The following is a 20103-nucleotide window of genomic DNA, read 5'->3' on the forward strand; positions in this document are numbered from 1 at the left end:
CCTGAGAGGATTCCTGTGAGTAGGTGTAACAGTATAGCTTCCGTCCCTCTCCTCACCCCTACCTGGGTTCGAACCAGGGACCCTCTGCACACATCGACAACAGCCACCCTCGAAGCATCGTTACCCATGTGCGCCCTTGCAGAGGGAACAATTACTTCAAGGTCTCAGAGCAAGTGACGTCATCGATTGAAACGCTATTAGCGCGCACCCCTCTAACTAACTAGCATTTCACATCGGTTACATAGGCAGAGATCAAAAGAGAGTGATCATTAAGGTGGGTTTTTTAGCATTTAAAGATATGGTTGTTAATTGTACTGCAGAAATTAATCGAAAGTCAAAGAAACTACAGGTTGTAGTGGCAGAGAGGTATTTGGGATTGCAGCTGCAGGGTGTTGAGTGGTAGTGATATGTCTTTTCAGACCATTGGTCTTGGAGTAGGACTGGGTAGGGTTGAATAGTTGGTGGGTTTTTCAGAGGGCTAATACGTGGTAGGGTAATTTTCCTTTTCCCAATGTTGTATTATTGTATCTAAGAATATAATGTAGGTAGGCCGTGAACTGCCCCACACACCAGTACAGTAGGTGGCGGTGTATGCAGCTAAAAGTTGGATGCGATCCATCAATCCAGCAATCTTGTTAGAATTCTGTGCAGCTTTTGACATTATCAATCATAATCATAGACACACCTAGGCAAATGTGTGTAGCTGTGTAAACTTGTTCCATATGATATGCACTGCAATTTATCCAGAAGTTGGCTTGACTATGTTTTATAGCACATTCATTCACTTTTTCTATGTTCATTGTATATATGTAGGCAATCTCAGACAGTGTCAATAGTTGGTAGTTATCGAAGACGGCAAAAGCTAGCTGGCCAATACGTTAGCATTTGGAGCGATAGGGTTCCGCTGTTTACATTAACATTACAAATATTCGTTGTAAGCTATATTGGAAACACTCATGTTTGACCATTTTCGAGAAGACAATGACACCGCTAAAGTCAGGTGGAGGATTTCTTCGCTTGAAGAATTTCTAGAAGTTCTAGAATTTGAAGTTCTAAATGCATCTGAAAAATAACCTTTCAACTATGTATTTATTTATTTTTATTTTTACAAATAAGCAAAACATGACAAAACATAACATTTTGTTAAATATTTATAACGTTTTTTTATTTTATTATTTGTAAAATAGATCTGAACTTCAGGTGATTTTAAGTCCTTATCTGAAAATATATATATTTTTTAAACGACACCGGCACGTGTCACGTGACTCGGGTCAGAGGTAGCTCGAGTTCCAAGCACATAATATGGCAGGGTCGTCGAAGAAGGTTTATGAGGTGTTTGTGTCTAAAATACCATGGACCCTTGCAAGCAGTAAGCATGTTTTTTTTTTAAATCGGAATTAGAGTTACTGTTGGCAGTGTTTTGTTAGGCAGGGAACTTTTGTGGGCGCTAGCCACGTGTGCTACTTTCACCTCAACCAGCTTTTCTCTGCCTCTATTTTTGCAACAGTGCTCATTTGGTATTGATTTTATTGATTGCTAAATTATCATGTATCCTAATGATATGGGTTTTGCATGTTTAAGAGATGGCTACTATAGGTACTTGTCTGATTTAATTAGACTAAAAAATAATAATTGTGTAGCTATTACAGTCTGATTCATCAGACACGTTAACTATCAGCATCGTCTAAGGTTACACTGTAGACTTAGCTTTACTAAGTTAGTTGCTTAGCTACAGTGGTAGAATGTGTAATATAACATGTCATTGTTTTCTTTCAGAGGAGATGAAGGACTACTTTGGGCAGTTTGGTCAAGTCAAGAAATGCCTCATTCCCTTTGTAAGTACACTGGCCTCAACAGATTGTTTAATGATTGAGATTCCTGTGAGTCCACTGATATCGCAATGTTTCTCATTTGGCCTATATCACAACCTACATCTTGACTTACAATGTACAGTACCAGTCAAAAGCTTTATTTGTACTATTTTCTACACCAATAATAGTGAAGACATCAAATCTATGAAATAACACACATGGAATCATGTAGTAACCAAAAATGGTTAAAAAAAATCTAAATATATTTGAGATTCTTCGAAGTAGCCACCCTTTGCCTTGATGACAACTTTGCACACTCTTGGCATTCTCTCAACCAGCTTCACCTCGAATGCATTTCCAACAGTCTTGAAGGAGTTCCCACATATGCTGAGCACTCGTTGGCTGCTTTTTCTTCCCTCTGCGGTCCAACTCATCTCAAACCATCTCAGTTGGGTTGAGGTCGGGGGATTGTGGAGGCCATGTCATCTGATGCAGCACTCCATCAATCTCCTTCTTGGTCAGATAGCCCTTTAACAGCCTGGAGGTGTGTTGGGACGTGCTCGTGTTTCTTTACCCAAGAAAGGCTCTTCTTATTGGTGTCCTTTAGTAGTGGTTTCTTTGCAGCAGTTTGACCATAAAGCCCTGATTCACACAGTCTCCTCAACTGTTGTGTTTGTTACTTGAACTCTCTGAAGCATTTATTTGGGCTGCAATTTCGGAGGCTGGTAACTCTAATGAACGTATTCTCTGCAGCAGAAGTAACTCTAGGCCTTCCTTTCCTGTGGTGGTCCTCATGAGAGCTAGTTTCATCATAACGCTTGATGGTTTTTGCAACTGCAAAAACATTCAAAGTTCTTAATGTTCTTCATTGACTGACTTTCATGTCTTAAAGTAATGGACTGATGTTTCTCTTTGCTTATTTAAGTTGTTCTTGCCATAATATGGATTTGGTCTTTTACCAAATAGGGCTATCTTCTGCAGGCACAGCTGTTAATTGAAATGCATTCCAGGTGACTGCCTCATGAAGCTGGTTGAGAGAATGCCAAGAGTTTGCAAAGTTGTCAAGGCAAAGGGTGGCTACTTTGAAGAGTCTAAAATCTCAAATATATTTGGATTTGTTTAGCACTTTTGTGGTTACATGATTCCATATGTATTATTTCATAGTTTTGATGTCTTTGCTATTATTCTACAAGGTAGAATAGGTTGAAAATAGTAAAAATAAAGAAACAAATGAGTAGGTGTCCAAACTTTTGACTGGTACTGTATATCTTCTAACAGGACAAAGAGACAGGCTTCCACAGAGGCTTCTGCTGGATCGGGTACACGTCCGAGGAAGGCCTGAATAATGCTCTCCAGAAAGACCCACACGTACTGGAGGGATCCACGGTATAGTTCATCAGACTAGATCATGTCAACCCCATTGCCCATCATTGGGTGCTATACCCTAAACTTGTGGTGTTGACTAAAATGTGTTTAGACTTTGTTGTAATCTTAGCATAGATTGGCTTTCAAACTAGAATGGAGAAATACAATGTGAGTGGTCATTAACCAAACTGAACATGACATGTATTATTCTCTCCCATTGTGTCTTTTCAGCTTCAAGTTCAAAGAAACAGAAAAGTGTTTTTGGGACAGAAAACAAACAAAGTGGTAGAGACAAGCTGAGGGTGTTTGTATATATGAGGGGTGAATTCAATACCTATGGAAACAGAACTAGGCCACCCAACAGTTTTCTTTTTTCCCCCTTCATAGTAGTATGTCTTCATATATTTATTGTAATTTATCGAAATAAAGAGACACAATGTTTGTTTTGCATGGATGAAGGAAGTGTTTATTTGTATATCCTGTTAGTAACTGCATATTAATCCTTACTAAGCTAACATATGGAATTGTTTCAATATGGTCATACCAAGGATCATTTAGCTATTTGATTTAGAATTTTAGGAGACCTTAGGGTATATAAGAAATATCCAAAAATGATTTGGTAAAACTTTGAATTATAGATCAGCAAACTATACAAAACAAACGTTGACCTCTTATTTTAGGCACTTTTTTCCCCCATACCATTTTTAAACTGGTCCGGGCTACCTTCAGACTAGGCTTGTGGGCATCCTAGAGCAAAACAACCATGTTCGTGAGACACCTTTCCAAAGAGGGGTCTTATTCGTGTGTAGCCCTAACTGTTCTGACGCTACGGACAGAAGTTGGCAGATTGGCTGTACCGACGATATCAGACGAGTCCTGTGACGCTTGTGGGGGTTGTAGAGCAAAACGGAGAACACCATCGCGTTTGTAAGAGTCATCTTTCCATAGCGTGGTCATTATAGTTCAGATGCTACAGACGTTTGTGAGAAGACTGATTTTTCTGGATTTCTCATGGTCTGACAAACACTGCTGTTTCTGTGTTGTGGCTTTAACTGGTTGAGTAATTTCATAGTTCACAGACATTTTGTTTGGAATAAAAATACATTTTTATACATGAATGCTTGATATTAAAGTAATGGTAGTACGTAATGTTTTTATTTTGACACACCCCAGTCAACTGTCCGAGAATGGATCCTAGTCGAAAACTTTGAATGACTTGAATCTACCTTTTTTTTTTGTGGGAACAAGGCGTGCCTACACCTCTCCTCTCTTCTGCCCCAGTTGTATAATCTTCTCCTGCTTCTTTGCCATCTTCTTGTCCTTTACTCCATTGTCTTCCTTCCTCTGCTTCTCCTTCCTCTTTTCCTTCTCCCATTCAGAGCCAGTGTCCTCATCTGAACTCGCTTCTTGCGCTGACTCTTCCTGGGGCCTTGTGTGTTGTCCTCTTGACAACTAGATTTTTATGAAACATCTGTAAGCCCCTCTTGGTGGCATACTCCTACCTCCTGCCCGCCAACTTCCTCAGATGCTTCTGTGCCGCTTCCTCCCTCAAATCACTAAAGAAATCAGCCCACTGGTTTTGCTCCTCTTCCATTCTTGTTGCCTCTGCTTTCTTCCTGTGCTCCTTTCTTCTGGATTCCAGCCTCACCTGCTCCAGCAGTTCTTTCTCCTCTTTCCTCATCTCCTTTTTCCCCCAGCTCTCTGGCTCCAGCTTATTTTCTCCGCCTTCCACTCCAGCTCTTTTTGATTCTTCAAGCATTTCACTGTTAGTGTACACCTGTTTTTTACATAACGTGACAAATAAAATTTGTTTTAAGTTGATTCAGTTCTGTCTATAGCAGTCTGCTCTTCCTTTTTGGTCTCTCTCACTCTGTTCATCAAATCTAAATGCATTGGTCACATTCACATGGTTAGCAGATGTTAATGAGTGTAGCGAAATGCTTGTGCCTCAAGTTCCGACCGTGCAGTAATATCTAACAAGTAATCGAACAATTTCACAACAACTACCTTATACACACAAATGTAAAGGAATGAATATGTACATATAAATAAATGGATGAGCGATGGCTGTGTGGTATAGGCACAATGCAGTAGATGGTATAGAGTACAGTATATACATATGAGATGAGTAATGTAGGGTATGTAAACATTAAATAAAGTGGCATTGTTTAAAGTCACAAGTGATACATTTATTACATCCAAATTTCTATTATTAAAGTGGCTAGAGATTTGAGTCAGTATGTTGGCAGCAGCCACTCAATGTTAATGATGGCTGTTTAACAGTCTGATCTTTTTTGGCCTTCCTGTGACATCGGGTGGTGTAGGTGTCCTGGAGGGCAGGAAGTTTGCCCCCGGTGATGCATTGTGCAGACCTCACTACCCTCTGGACAGCCTTAAGGTTGTGGGCGGAGCAGTTGCCGTACCAGGCGGTGATGCAGCCCGACAGGATGCTCTCGATTGTGCATCTGTAAAAGTTTGTGAGTGTTTTTCGGTGACAAGCCAAATTTATTCAGCCTTTTGAGGTTGAAGAGGCACTGTTTGCGCCTTATTCACCACGCTGTCTGTGGGTGGACCATTTCAATTTGTCCGTGATGTGTACGCCGAGGAACTTTAAACTTTCCATCTTCTCCACTAGAAGTCCTCAGACTTCTTCTTTGCCAGCTCTCTTACCCTTTTCTTCTTCTCTTCAAGCTCTTTCTGTTTTTCCACCTTAAATGTATCCTCTTCACTTTCATCTGTCATGTCCCAATCACTCAGTTCCCTCTGTTGCAGTCTGCTCTTCTGGCTTTGTCTCTATTACTGTTCATTCTCAGACGTCTTATTCCCCTCTTATCACTCGCTTATTCTCAATCTTCCTCTTCTTCTCCATCTCTATTTCCCTCAGCCTGTTTTGTGGCCAACTTTTTCTCTACTCTCTCTGTCACTCCTCTTTTCCTCTTCCATCTCTTTCTGGCTGACACTCTGGCCGTCTTTCTGTTACTTTTGTCAGACTCGATGCCTCACTTTCAATATCGCTGTCTGTATCAGTTTCATTTGAGATATGGTCTAGTGCTGTAAATGAGAAGTGTTTGCTATTAGCTATTAGTTAAATACCACAGAGAGTTCCTATCTGCTGTGAACCTCCATCCTCAGTGTCTTTCTCTTTATCCTGATCTGCACAGCTTCTCCTCCTCCATCTCTATTTCCCTCTTTTCAACCTGTTTTGTGGCCTCCACTTTCCCTGCTCTTACTGCCTCTTCGCTCCTCCTTTCCTCTTCAATCTCTTTCTGGCTGACATTCTCTTTCTCCATCTTTCTGTTCTCTTCGATCAGATGAGCTGCCTCACTTTTGATCACTTTCCTCTCCTCACCATTCTGCGTTATCTCCTCACTTGGTCTCTGTGTAAGAGAAGGGGTATAGACAGAGAGAGAAAGAGGACAAAATGGATATTAACCCTTGTGTGGTGTTCGGGTCCGTGGGACACATAGTCAATGTTAAAAAGAAAAATGATACAATTAGTTATTTTTTCAACCTTGGCCTTGGCTAATTTTCATTGAGTGCACACTGTGCACCCCCCTACACATTTATATTACATATGTGGTCTTGGAGGGTAATAAAAGTGTGTGTAGGTGAAATCAAGTAAAAATTCAACAAAAAGGTTTGCTGTGTGCCCTCTGTCTTCCTCGTCCCTGGGCCTGCTGTTTCAACATAGCACCAAGAACCTGTCTATCTCCCACTTTTCTCGCACTCTTTACCCTTTGTAGTGTGTGAACCTGCACAATGTTATTATAATACATTATTTTGATACATTGTAAAAAAAAAACTGTATTTTTGCAGAGAGAGAGGCTAGGGTGGAAGGAGCGTCTTCCACTTTGGAAGATGAAGAATTTTCAGAATATGAGGATCATGTCTCTGTCAATTCGGAGTCTGCCAGTGAGTTGAAGAGGATGAGATTGACCCTCAGCCAGCCCCAGGACCAGCCCGTCAGCAGCCAGCCCCAGGACCAAACTAATTTACATGTATACTTTAGGGTTCTTATTCTTGCTGGTGTTTTCAGATCCAATGGGAAATTCACAGAATCCCTGTGGGATGCAGAAACTGACAGAGAACTTTTCAGTGCAACAATGTCTGAAAAACTTCCACATTTCCAGGGTTATCAGCTTCGATAACCGAGACACCAGACCAGCTCGGCGGCAGAGAGACAAGCTAGCTGCAGTCAGGTCAGTGTGGGACAAGTGGGTGGACCGCCTTCCCCTGTTTTACAACCCTAGGCCCAACATTACTGTTGAGCAGCATATGCCATTTAGGAGCCACTGCCCCTTCAGGCAGTACATACTGCTTCATCATATGCATGGAACTTGCACGTCTATACGGGGAAGCCAGATGGAGGAGCCCCTGAGAAGGACCAAGGGATGCGGGTTGCCCTGGACATGACACAGGGACTCCATGGCCACAACATCACATGCGCTAACATTTTTACTTCTCACAAGCTGGGACAGGAGCTCCTCAAGAGGAAGCTAACGATGGTAGGAATAGTACAAAAAACAAGCCAGCGCTCCCACCTCAGCTGTTGAACACACAGAACAGGCCTATCAATTCCTCTAAGTTTGTGTTCCCTAGCGTCCTACGCTCCAAAGAAAGGCAAAAATGTGGTACTCATGAGTACACTGCATGGTGATGGGAGAATCTGTCCAGGAACATCAAAAACAGAAATCATAATGGATTACAATGCCACAAAAGGAGGGGTGGACAATTTAGACATGCTTGTGACTGGCCACAGCTGCAAAAGAAGAACCCTACTCTGGCCACTTGGACATCTCGCGTTTCTCATCTGGATGGCGTTGAACCTAGATTGGAACAGAGGAGCTCCAGAGGAGACGGCTCTTTCTCGAGGAGCTGGGACCTAAAATCCAGAGAAGGCAACACATCCCAAGGACCCCAGCTTCTGCAGCCATCGTGAGGAGGATTCAGGAGGAGGATGCTGGTGCCCCATCCGCTCGACCCACAGAACCAACAACTCCAATACCACAAGTAAGTGTGAGTAATGTTTTTGCATGTGTGTGTCTGACTCTCCTACCATGGCCTGCTGTAACTATATATGTGAGTGAGTGAGATGTTAGTAAAATTCTTGAACAAAGTTTTTTCATCATTCTAGATTGCAGCCGGTAGCAACAAGAAGAAGCGGTAAAATGTTTATGTTGTTGTTTTGTCTGCTATTTTAGACACACTGAAAGTCATTGGAAAGACTGAAAAGATGGTAGAAAATCGTCTGAACGAAGACGTTGAAAGCTGTGGGAGCGAAGACTTTGAAAAGATGATGGCATCCTGACCACGTCTACTGGGGGTAGCTTTCTTTACTGTGCTACGGGACCTGATTCACATTCCACACAAATCAAATAAAAAATAAACAAATACATAAATACAAAATAAACGCTGAAGGAATTGTATAAAAGTTTGATGTTTTGTTGCTAATGCTGTAAAACATACCTGGGAAATGGAGGAAGGAGTATCAATCTTTTAAGCCAGCAACATATTTAGCATATTTTGGAAATGGAGCGTATCTGCTCCCATGAAGAGCAAAGAGAAAGAGAAACCTTCCTGAGAAACAAGGAGATGAAGTAAAATAAAAAGGAGGATGAGGAGAGAATGAGAGAGGGCACATCTGGCAAAGAAAAAAGGGAATGCACGTGTGGCCTGTGTGGTCCAGCGGTTACAGCCGCTGCCCCCGGAACACATGTATGTCAGAGTTGGCGTAGGTTTGAATCCAGCCCACAGCCCTTTGGCTCACCCTAACCAGAGACTAAAGATTTAGGTTAAGCAGACAGGAACGCTCTGTGGTAATGAAATAATAGCTAATAGCAAACACTTGTCATTTACAGTAGTTGACCATATGTATCGCAACTGTAAAAATGAATCAAATAACATCAAATAACATCAAATAACATTAAATCACATTAAATGTGCTTTGATTTTGTTTTTCACCCAATGTTTGCGGGTAACAACATTATTGGAGTTTTAAAACAATACAGCCCTAACAATTTATGTAAAAATACATAATACTTAATATTTAGATGTTGACTTATATCAATTATAAGCAATATGGACAGCATACATGGTTAACATTTTACATTTACCTCGGCTTGATGTATCAATAAAAGCACTATTAGTTTTTTGGGATAAAATGTTAACTATGTACAGTTGAAGTCGGGAAGTTTACATACACTTAGGTTGGAGTCATTAAAACTCATTTTTCAACCACTCCACAAATTTCCTGTTAACAAGCTATGGTTTTGGCAAGTCAGTTAGTATATCTGCTTTGTGCATGACACATGTAATTTTTTAGAGACCGATTATTTCACTTATAATTCACTGTACCACAATTCCAGTGTGTCAGAAGTTTACAAACATTATATCTTTAAACAGCTTGGTAAATTCCAGAAAATGATGTCATGCCTTTAGAAGCTTCTGATAGGCTAATTGACATAATTTGAGTCAATTGGAGGTGTCTCTGTGGATGTATTTCAAGGCCTACCTTCAAACTCAGTGCCTCTTTGCTTGACATCATGGGAAAATCACAAGAAATCAGCCAAGACCTCAGAAAAAACATTGTAGACCTCCACAAGTCTGGTCCATCATTGGGAGCAATTTCAAATCCCTGAAGGTACCACGTTCATCTGTACAAACAATAGTATGCAAGTATAAACACCATGGGACCACGCAGCCGTCATACCGCTCAGGAAAGAGGCATGTCCTGTCTCCTAGAGATGAATGTACTTTGATGTGAAAAGTACAAATCAATCCCAGAGCGACAGCAAAGGACCAGGTACAGAATTATCTATATCCACAGTAAAATGAGTCCTATATTGACATAACCTGAAAGGCCGCTCAGCAAGGAAGAAGCCACTGCTTCAAAACCGCCATAAAAAAGCCAGACTACGGTTTGCAACTGCACATGGGGACAACAATCATACTTTTTGGAGAAATGTCCTCGGTCTGATGAAACAAAAATAGAACTGTTTGGCCATAATGATCATCGTTATGTTTGGAGGAAAAAGGGGGAGGCTTGCAAGCCGAAGAAAACCATCCCAGCCGTGAACCACGGGGGTGGCAGCATCATCTTGTGGGGGTGCTTTGCTGCAGGAGGGACTGGTGCTCTTCACAAAATAGATGGCATCATGGGGATGGAAAATTATGTGGATATATTAAAGCAACATCTCAAGACAGCAGTCAGGAAGTTAAAGCTTGGTCGCAAATGGGTCTTCCAAATGGACAATGACCACAAGTGTACTTCCAAAGTTGTGGCAAAATGGCTTAAGAACAACAAAGTCAAGGTATTGGAGTGGCCATCACAAAGCCCTGACCTCAATCCCATAGAAAATTTGTGGGCAGAACTGAAAACGCGTGAGCGAGCAAGGAGGCCTACAAACCTGACTCAGTTACACCAGCTCTGTCAGGAGGAATGGGCTAACATTCACCAAACTTATTGTGGAAAGCTTATGGAAGGGTACCCTAAACATTTGACCCAAGTTAAACAATTGAAAGGCAATGCTATCAAATACTAATTGAGTGCATGTAAACTTCTGACCCACTGGGAATGTGATGAAAGAAATAAAAGCTGAAATAAATCATTCTCTCAACTATTATTCTGACATTTCACATTCTTAAAATAAAGTGGTGATCCTAACTGACAGGGAATGTTTACTAGGATTAAACGTCAGGAATTGTTGGCTAAGGTGTATGTAAACTTCCGACTTCAACTGTATCGTCTTGCTATTTTTATTTTACTGCTGCTCTTTAATTACTTGTTACCTTAATTTCTTCTTCTTGTTCGTATTAATATAAAAAATGCTTAGACCCCAACCAAGGATCATCAAAAGCCATGCTATACATTCTCGGACAATCCAATGATTCCTAGATGCCCTTCCAGACAAGGGAGTCTGGAAGGGCACCTACCCAAGGACGTCTGAGAACAAGAATCAGTTAACCACCTAACTGAGGAACTAAGTCGCACCCCTAAAAACTAAAAATATTTGTCACAAGTAACTAGCTCCATGGTATAGAGAAAATACCCGAGCCCTGATGCAAGCTTCCAGAAAATTGGAATGAAAACTAGCTGTGGAAGACAGTACAGTGCAATTACAAATAGCCCTCAATGCTGCTCGATCATCCTATTTTTTTCAACCTAATTGAGGAAAATAAGAACAATCCAACATTTGTTTTTTTATACTGTCGCAAAGCTAACTAAAAAGCAGCATTCCCCAAGAGGATGGCTTTCACTTTAGCAGTGATCAATTCATTAACTTCTTTGACGAAAATATCATGATCATTAGAAAGCAAATCACGGACTCCTCTTTGAATATTTCTCCAAAGCTCAGTTGTCCTGAGTCTGCACAATACTGCCAGGACCTAAGATCAATGGAGAGAGTCAAGTTTTTTAAATCCTATATCTCTTGACAGGTTCATGAAAATAGTCATGGCCTCTAAACCTTCAAGCTGCATACTGGACCCTATCCCAACTAAACTACTGAAAGAGCGGCTTTCTGTGCTTGACTGCTCACTAAACTAAACTACTACTACTACTACTACTAAACTACTAAACTTGAAAAAGCCAAAACTTTGACCTAGAAAAAGTTTTTTTTAAATCTTCTCAAAAATGTTAGAAAGGCTGTTGCGCTGCAACTCACTGCCTGCCTTCCTGAAGACAATTAATGTATAAGAAACACTGAAAATGTACACATGAAGGAGGTAAATTAGCGTTTAATGCTCTGCATCTGTCCTCGTGCTGTCCTCGCTGCTTTTGATACCATCAATCACCATCAATCACCAAATTTTTATTTTATTTATTTTTTATTTTTACCCCTTTTCCTCCCCAATTTCGGGAGGAAAATTGTTGTAGTAGCTACTATCTTGTCTCATCGCTACAACTCCCGTACGGGCTCGGGAGAGACGAACGTTGAAAGTCATGCGTCCTCCAATACACAACCCAACCAGCACACATCCAACCCGGAAGCCAGCCGCACCAATGCGCCGGAGGAAACACCGTGCACCTGGCCACTGCGCCCAGCCCGCCACAGGAGTCGCTGGTGTGCGATGAGACAAGGACACCCCTACCGACCAAGCCCTCCCTAACCCGGGCGACGCTAGGCCAATTGTGCGTCACCCCACGGACCTCCCGGTCGCGGCCGGTTACGACAGAGCCTGGGCGCGAACCCAGGGACTCTGATGGCACAGCTGGCGCTGCAGTACAGCGCCCTTAACCACTGCGCCACCCGGGAGGCCCATCACCACATTCTTTTGGAGAGATTGGAAACCCTAATTGGTCTACAAGGACAAATTCTTACCTGATTTAGATCTTATCTGTCGGAAAGATACCAATTTGTCTCTGTGGATGGTTTGTCCTCTGACAAATCAATTATACGTTTTGGTGTTCCGCAAGGTTCCGTTTTAGGACTACTTGTGTTTTTTACCAAGAAGGAGAGTGATGGAGTGCTGGATCAGATGACCTGGCCTCCACAATCACCCGATCTCAGCCAAATTGAAATGGTTTGGGATTAGTTGGTCGGCAGACTGAAGGAAAAGCAGACAACAAGTGCACAGCTTATGTGGGAACCCCTTCAAGAATGTTGGAAAATAATTCCTCATGAAGCTGGTTGAGAGAATGTCAAGAGTGTGCAAAGTTGTCGGTGATCAGGCCTACCACAAGCAACACTGAGGCATACATGAGCTGTTCCGGACGACTGTGTGATCATGCTCTCCGTAGCTGATGTGAATTCACAAGGCTACAGGGCCAGATGAATTACCAGGCATGTGCTGACCAACTGGCTTCACTGACATTTTCAACATGTCCTTGATTGAGTCTGTAATACTGTCACGCCCTGACCTTAGTTATCTTTGTTTTCTTTATTATTTTGGTTAGGTCAGGGTGTGACGAGGGTGGTATGTGTGTTTTTGTCTTGTCTAGGGTTTTTTGTACATCTATGGGGTTTTGGTTTGTCTTGGTAAATGTAGGTCTATGGTGGCCTGAATTGGTTCCCAATCAGAGGCAGCTGTTTATCGTTGTCTCTGATTGGGGGTCCTATTTAGGTTGCCATTTTCCATTTTGGTTTTGTGGGTTATTGTCTGGGTAGTTGCATGTCAGCACTCGTGTCTGTAGCTTCACGTTCATTTTGTTAGTTTGTTTAGTGTTCTTCGTGTAAATAAAGAAGAATGTATTCATCTCACGCTGTGCCTTGGTCTCCTCGTTATGACAAACGTGACAAATACCAACATGTTTCAAGCAGACCACCATAGTCCCTGTGCCCAATAACACTAAGGCAACCTGCCTAAATGACTACAGACCCGAAGCACTCACGTCCGTAGCCATGAAGTGCTTTGAAAGGCTGGTAATGGCTCACATCAACACCATTATCCCAGAAACCCTAGACCCACTCCAATTTGGATACCGCCCAAACAGATCCACAGATGATGCAATCTCTATTGCACTCCACACTGCCCTTTCCCACCTGGACAAAAGGAACACCTACGTGAGAATGCTATTCATTGACTACAGCTCAGCATTCAACACCATAGTGTCCTCAAAGCTCATCACCAAGCTAAGGATCCTGGGACTAAACACCTCCCTCTGACACTGGATCCTGGACTTCCTGACAGGCTGCCCCAAGGTGGTGAGGGTAGGTAGCAACACTGTCACGCTGATCCTCAACACTGGAGCCCCTCAGGGGTGCGTGCTCAGTCCCCTCCTGTACTCCCTGTTCACCCATGACTGCATGGCCAGGCACGACTCCAAAATCATCATTAAGTTTGCAGACGTCACAACAGTGGTAGGCCTGATCACCGACAACGACGAGACAGCCTATAGGGAGGAGGTCAGAGACCTGGCCGGGTAGTGCCAGAATAACAACCTATCCCTCAACGTAACCAAGACTAAGGAGATGATTGTGGACTACAGGAAAAGGAGGACCGAGCATGCTCCCATTCTCATAGAGAACCTGTAGTGGAGCAGGTTGAGAGCTTCAAGTTCCTTGGTGTCCACATCACCAACCATCTAGAATGGTCCAAACACACCATGACAGTCATGAAGAGGGTACGGCAAAGCCTATTCCCCCTCAGGAAACTAAAAATATTTGGCATGGGTCCTCAGAACCTCAAAAGGTTCTACAGTTACAACATCGCGAGCATGGTTGCATCACTGCCTGGTACGGCAATTGCTTGGCCTCTGACCGCAAGTCACTACAGAGGGTAGTGCGTACGGCCCAGTACATCACTGGGGCTAAGCTGCCTGCATTCCAGGACCTCTACACCGGGCGGTGTCAGAAGAAGGCCCTAAAAATTGTCAAAGACCCCAGCCACCCCAGTCATAGACTGTTCTCTCTACTATCGCATGGCAAGCAGTACCGGAGTGCCAAGTCTAGGACAAAAAGGCTTCTCAACAGTTTTTACACCCAAGCCATAAGACTCCTGAACAGGCAATTAAATGGCTACCCAGACTATTTGCATTGTGTGCCCCCCCAACCCCTCTTTTACACTGCTGCTACTCTCTGTTTATCATATATGCACAGTCACTTTAACTAAAGATTCATGTACATACTACCCCAATTGGCCCGACCAACCAGTGCTCCCGCACATTGGCAAACCGGGCTGTCTGCACTGTGTCCCGCCACCCACCACCCGCCAACCCCTCATTTACGCTACTGCTACTCTGTTTATTACATATGCATAGTCACTTTAACCATATCTACATGTACATACTACCTCAATCAGCCCGACTAACCGGTGCCTGTATATAGCCTCGCTAATGTTATTGCCTCGCTACTGTTATTGCCTCGCTACTGTATATAGCCTCGCTACTATTATTTTTCACTGTTTTTTACTGTTGTTTTTATTTCTTTACTAACCTATTGTTCACCTAATACCTTTTTTGCACTGTTGGTTAGAGCCTGTAAGTAAGCATTTCACTGTAAGGTCTACTACACCTGTTGTATTCGGCGCACGTGACAAATAAACTTTGGTTTGATTTGATTTGGTTTTGTAAAGAGGAATGGTCCAAAATCCCTCCTGACCGTTGTGCAGGTCTGATCTGCAACTACAGAAAACATTTGGTTGAGGTTAATGCTGCCAAAGGCATGTCAACCAGTTATTAAATCCAAGGGTTCACATACTCTTCCCACCCGGCACTGTGAATGTTTACACAGTGTGTTCAATAAAGACATAAAAACTCATAATTGTTTGTGTGTTATTAGATTAAGCAGTCTGTGTTTGTCTATTCTTGTGACTTAAATGAAGATTAGATCAAATTTGATGACCAATTTTTGCAGAAATCCAGGTATTTCCAAAGGGTTCACATACTTTTTCTTGCCACTGTACAACATTATTCATCAACAAAACACTGTGTGTCATGATTTTGTGCTTAAAGGAATATAACTTTTCTGAAGATGACAGAAAAAGCGTTCCTACCTCTCATAGTGCATCAACATGATTTGAGCACGAGCACGCAGGGCAAAACGTAAGTACACACTCCGCTATTACCGGGATGCAGGGATGCATAATAACAAATCAACATGCTATATTAATATATGAACCTGGTGAAATTCACAAAGCATTTTAATTAACAACTGTTACCCTGGAAACAATCAAATGTATTTCCTTTATCAATATGGAGAAATTGACAGTGGAGTGGGTTAGAGTCTACCATGGACTTCTGAATCCCATGTGCATGTTCCCATTGTCAAATAACAAATATTACCGGTAGTGGAATGGCACAATATGTGCATTTTTATGTAAGGCTGTCCTAGTTTCCCACTCAACAGTAAATGTCATCAGCCCTTGATTTTACAGAAAAATGCAATATTTGTCTAAAATAAAATAAAAAAACACATTAGTCAAGGATCCACACTTGACAAGGCAGGTGATATTTGTATTGTCTGTCATTTGGAGGAGATGAGCGGGCAGTTAATCCTTCATTAGCCTGTCCTGGTAGAGTCTATGGTGTTGTTGAAAACCTGTTATTAGGGTCACTACAGAGGCGCTACGCTCACACACCCTCTCTTCCGTCCTGTCCTCTCACATCTAGTCACACTCACTCCCTCCCTCGTTTCTCTGTCCTCTGCACCTGGATAGGGGACGGATGGTGGTGTGAGTGACAGAGAGAGGGCGAGAGTGATGTGTGTGTGTGTCTGTGTCTGTGTGTGTGTGTGTGTGTGTGTGTGTGTGTGTGTGGTGGGTGGGATGGGGGGGGGGGGGGGTACATAATCAACAGGAGATGGGTGTCAGTGTATCCATTAACTTTTGTATTCTCTCTCTCCTAAGAGGATCTGACAGCCTTGTCCATAGGCTCTCTGCTCACCTGCACTGAGTTCCGGATGTCACACTGATTATTGCATCTTCCTTTAATTAATCGAACAGAAAAACATTGTTATGAAACTGATTCAACTAGATCTAGTTTCAAAGACATATATTCGCTTTCCAGGACACAGATTAAGTTTAGTCCTAGACTAAAAGCACTTTCAATGGAAAATCACCATTGAGCATGCTTTTTAGTTCAGCACTATATCTGTGTCCGGGAAACCGACTCCTGTATTCATAAAACATTTACGTGGTTATAAGCAATAGTGCTTAAAGCTAGACTCCGCAGTTTAAACAATAACAAAGTGCCTCCCTGCCTCTGTTTTGGTACAACACTGAGGGATGGGCCTGGAGAAATGTAACCACTCTCAAATTCATAGACAGAGCTATGGATGCCAGGACTGACCATCCATAATATCTAAATTATAGTTGTCCACGTTTCGAATTTATACAGTGTTGGTTTGCGTTTATATTGTGTATAAACATTGGAGTAAAACAAGCGTATATTTTGGGTTCTGATGGGGTGCAAGAGTTGATATAAGCTGGTGATGCATTCATAAGTTATATTCTTCAAGAATCAATGGGAATATATCATTCATTTATAAGTCCAAAAATCTATGTAGCGACTAAGGATTCTAGCTTTAAAATTCCATACAGGGAAAACACAGTAAAAAAACATTTAAAACACAAAGTTAAACTTCCAGGGGACATGTACTTTCATGGAAAAGTAACAGCCTACATAAAAAAAGAGTATAGTATACTGTAGTCTTACTATATACATTTTTTTAAATTGGGGACTTTACTGCCGTATTCACTGTAGTGTTTTTGCTCAGTGTTTTTGCACAAAAACACTAGTGAATACTGTAGTACTTTCTGTAATGTTTTAGCGGACATTACTGTAGCATAGGGGTTGGAACGGGTTTAGGGAACAGAACCAAATACCGCAAAATTACAAAACTTTTCAAGGAACAGAAACGGAACCGGGAACAAAAGTGATCGGTACTGTTCCATAACAGAACCGGTATTTTAAATCATGGGAACCGGTTAATATCGTTCTTTTACGTTCCAGATATTTCTGGAACGTAAAAAAAGCCACTATGCAAAGCCCTCACTCTGTCACTTGTCTTTAGCCTAACTTAGTCTGCAGTGTCTGCCTGCAAGGTGGAAATCTTTGCCAGCATTATTTGTTATTAGCTAGAGACGAATGGATTCACATTTTCAATGCTAGTTAACTATGTGTGTATATGTTCACAGAAGCATGTATGGAGACTTGCAAAATGATGTGATGAAGTCGACTGACACAAGGGCTTGATATTGATGTCTCTGATTGGAGAGAGACCTGGCAATCGGCACAACATTTTTACGAGACACCACCTTGACTTGTCTTGTCTTTTTTCATTATTGAATTGAATGGTATGAGTCAATATAGGGAGGGAGAACCCCTGTCTATTCTTCACCAGGATCAGGGAACTCCTGTTGTATATGGGACAACAGGAGGGTAAGACCACTCTGACATGTTTGCCAAGGTGGCCCCATTTACCATCAGACAAAATGCCGATAGACACAGTATCTGTATCAGCTGGGAATGACAATGAAAGATGAACTGTGCACGTTGTTAAAATAGCAGATCACTGCTTCTGTGGTATTATGTAAAGGGTTGTTTATTCTTCATGGACCTGTTGCTACTTTTGAAAGTTATCAAAAACAAGTTTAGAATATCGTCATAAATTCAGCAATTGCATTCTCATATTACTATGTAGGCTACTGACCTATTCAAAGCTTATTCCAGCATCTCTCCATTCATCTCCTGTCTCAGCCTCAAGTATTTATGCTGCAGTAGTTTATGTGTCGGGGGGCTAGGGTCAGTCTGTTATATCTGGAGTATTTCTCCTGTCTTATCCGGTGTCCTGTGTGAATTTAAGTATGCTGTCTCTAATTCTCTCTTTCTCTCTTTCTTTCTCTCTCTCGGAGGACCTGAGCTTTAGGACCATGCCTCAGGACTACCTGACATGATGACTCCTTGCTGTCCCCAGTGATCGGCTATGAAAAGCCAACTGACATTTACTCCTGAGGTGCTGACCTGTTGCACCCTCGACAACTACTGTGATTATTATTATTTGACCATGCTGGTCATTTATGAACATTTGAACATCTTGGCCATGTTCTGTTATAATCTCCACCCGGCACAGCCAGAAGAGGACTGGCCACCCCTCATAGCCTGGTTCCTCTCTAGGTTTCTTCCTAGGTTTTGGCCTTTCTAGGGCGTTTTTCCAAGCCACCGTGCTTCTACATCTGCATTGATTGCTGTTTGGGGTTTTAGGCTGGGTTTCTGTACAGCAATTTGAGATATCAGCTGATCTAAGAAGGGCTATATAAATACATTTGTTTTGATCTGCCAGTAATTATTGAACGCAACCTGCAGGAGGTTTGTTTGTTGTGATTGAGTGGTGGGAAACAGCTGCGGACAAGGTTCTGACAGATGGGTGTGTCTTGGTGGTGGGAAGGACATACCACACGCCCAAGCTAACTCACATTTGGCTTCTGTCATGGGTCCAGCATTTCTTGAGGAGCAAGCAAAAAAACGAGGCCAAATCAGCGTGAAGTTCCCTTTAAACACCAACCTCTACTGGGTACCTTAATTACCCATTTAGTTTGAATCACCTGAACAGTAGCTCAGCAGGTGGGGACAGGGATTTGGGATCAGACACCAACATAGGCACAAGATTGAATCCTGGCTATGGTTTATTTTTTTCTATCAGTGAAACCACATTATCTTTCCATAGTCCCCGGAAATGTGTTTAATTTAGTGTCTTAAGGATTTTGTGTCTTCAGCATCCCAAATAATACCACGGATGCACAGTTTAAAATGAATTGTTAACCTGGCAGCAAAAAGGATAAGTAGGATGTGAACCCAACCTTCTAACTAAATGTAGAGTACCAACGCTCACACCTATCCATTGTACCATGTTGTTTTGATGACTGCAATGAGAAAACAAGTCTATGTAAACCAGAGTATGTGAGCAAAGTTGGGCAGTCGGAAATCTTGCTCACAGCACGGCACTGCTCCTGTGCTCTGCGAAAAATTGCTTGTTGCTCACAGGAAATACAAACTACGGTCCAAATTAGCTCTATTCATTAAAATCACAATTTAACCAACACCCATCGATTTTTGTGACTATTTGGACCAAACATTCGGTTTTGAAGTATTGAAACCAAACCATATGATTTGAATGACATTTTTTTTTATAAACATGAAAAGCTGAATGTAAGAAGCACTAATCATTTAAAAGATTGTGCTCGTGATGATCAAAGCTCAAAATTGGAGAGGCCGAGAAGGCAGATGCTCCATCCTTTGGGAATCTCGCTCTGCTCCTCCCTCCACTCCAGCTCCGCTCACATACTCTGATATAAACATCAAACATGCTGATATTTATTCCAATGTGCATTGTGTTACAAGCTCAGAGCAATTAGCAATTTCTCAGAAAAAAGGGTAAAAGTAAAAAAAAGTGGATGCAATCTGGTATGAAGTATCTGGGGATTATATTGACATCAGAGTTGAATAAAATAGTCGGGCATCAATATGCTTCCAGTTCTGCAAAAAATAAAT

General features: G+C 42.0%; 1 protein-coding gene across 1 annotated transcript; it reads left to right on the forward strand.

Annotated features, from left to right (window-relative positions):
- The first annotated feature begins 1216 nt into the window (after window positions 1-1216).
- slirp (SRA stem-loop interacting RNA binding protein) lies at window positions 1217-4997 on the forward strand. Its single transcript, XM_021573701.2, has 4 exons — window positions 1217-1369; window positions 1777-1835; window positions 3090-3197; window positions 3408-4997. The coding sequence occupies exons 1-4, from the start codon at window positions 1303-1305 to the stop codon at window positions 3474-3476; spliced, it is 303 nt and encodes a 100-aa protein (XP_021429376.1). The 5' UTR covers window positions 1217-1302; the 3' UTR covers window positions 3477-4997.
- Window positions 4998-20103: the final 15106 nt, after the last annotated feature.

The sequence above is a fragment of the Oncorhynchus mykiss genome, chromosome 19 (genome assembly GCF_013265735.2).
Source record: "Oncorhynchus mykiss isolate Arlee chromosome 19, USDA_OmykA_1.1, whole genome shotgun sequence".
Lineage (NCBI taxonomy): Eukaryota > Metazoa > Chordata > Actinopteri > Salmoniformes > Salmonidae > Oncorhynchus > Oncorhynchus mykiss.

Excerpts from the sequence above, each read along its gene's own strand:
- slirp (XM_021573701.2), top strand. The coding sequence starts at position 1,303 with ATGGCAGGGTCGTCGAAGAAGGTTTATGAGGTGTTTGTGTCTAAAATA. Across the intron at positions 1,370-1,776 it reads ACCATGGACCCTTGCAAGCA|AGGAGATGAAGGACTACTTT; the intron begins GTAAGCATGTTT and ends GTTTTCTTTCAG. Across the intron at positions 3,198-3,407 it reads ACGTACTGGAGGGATCCACG|CTTCAAGTTCAAAGAAACAG; the intron begins GTATAGTTCATC and ends GTGTCTTTTCAG.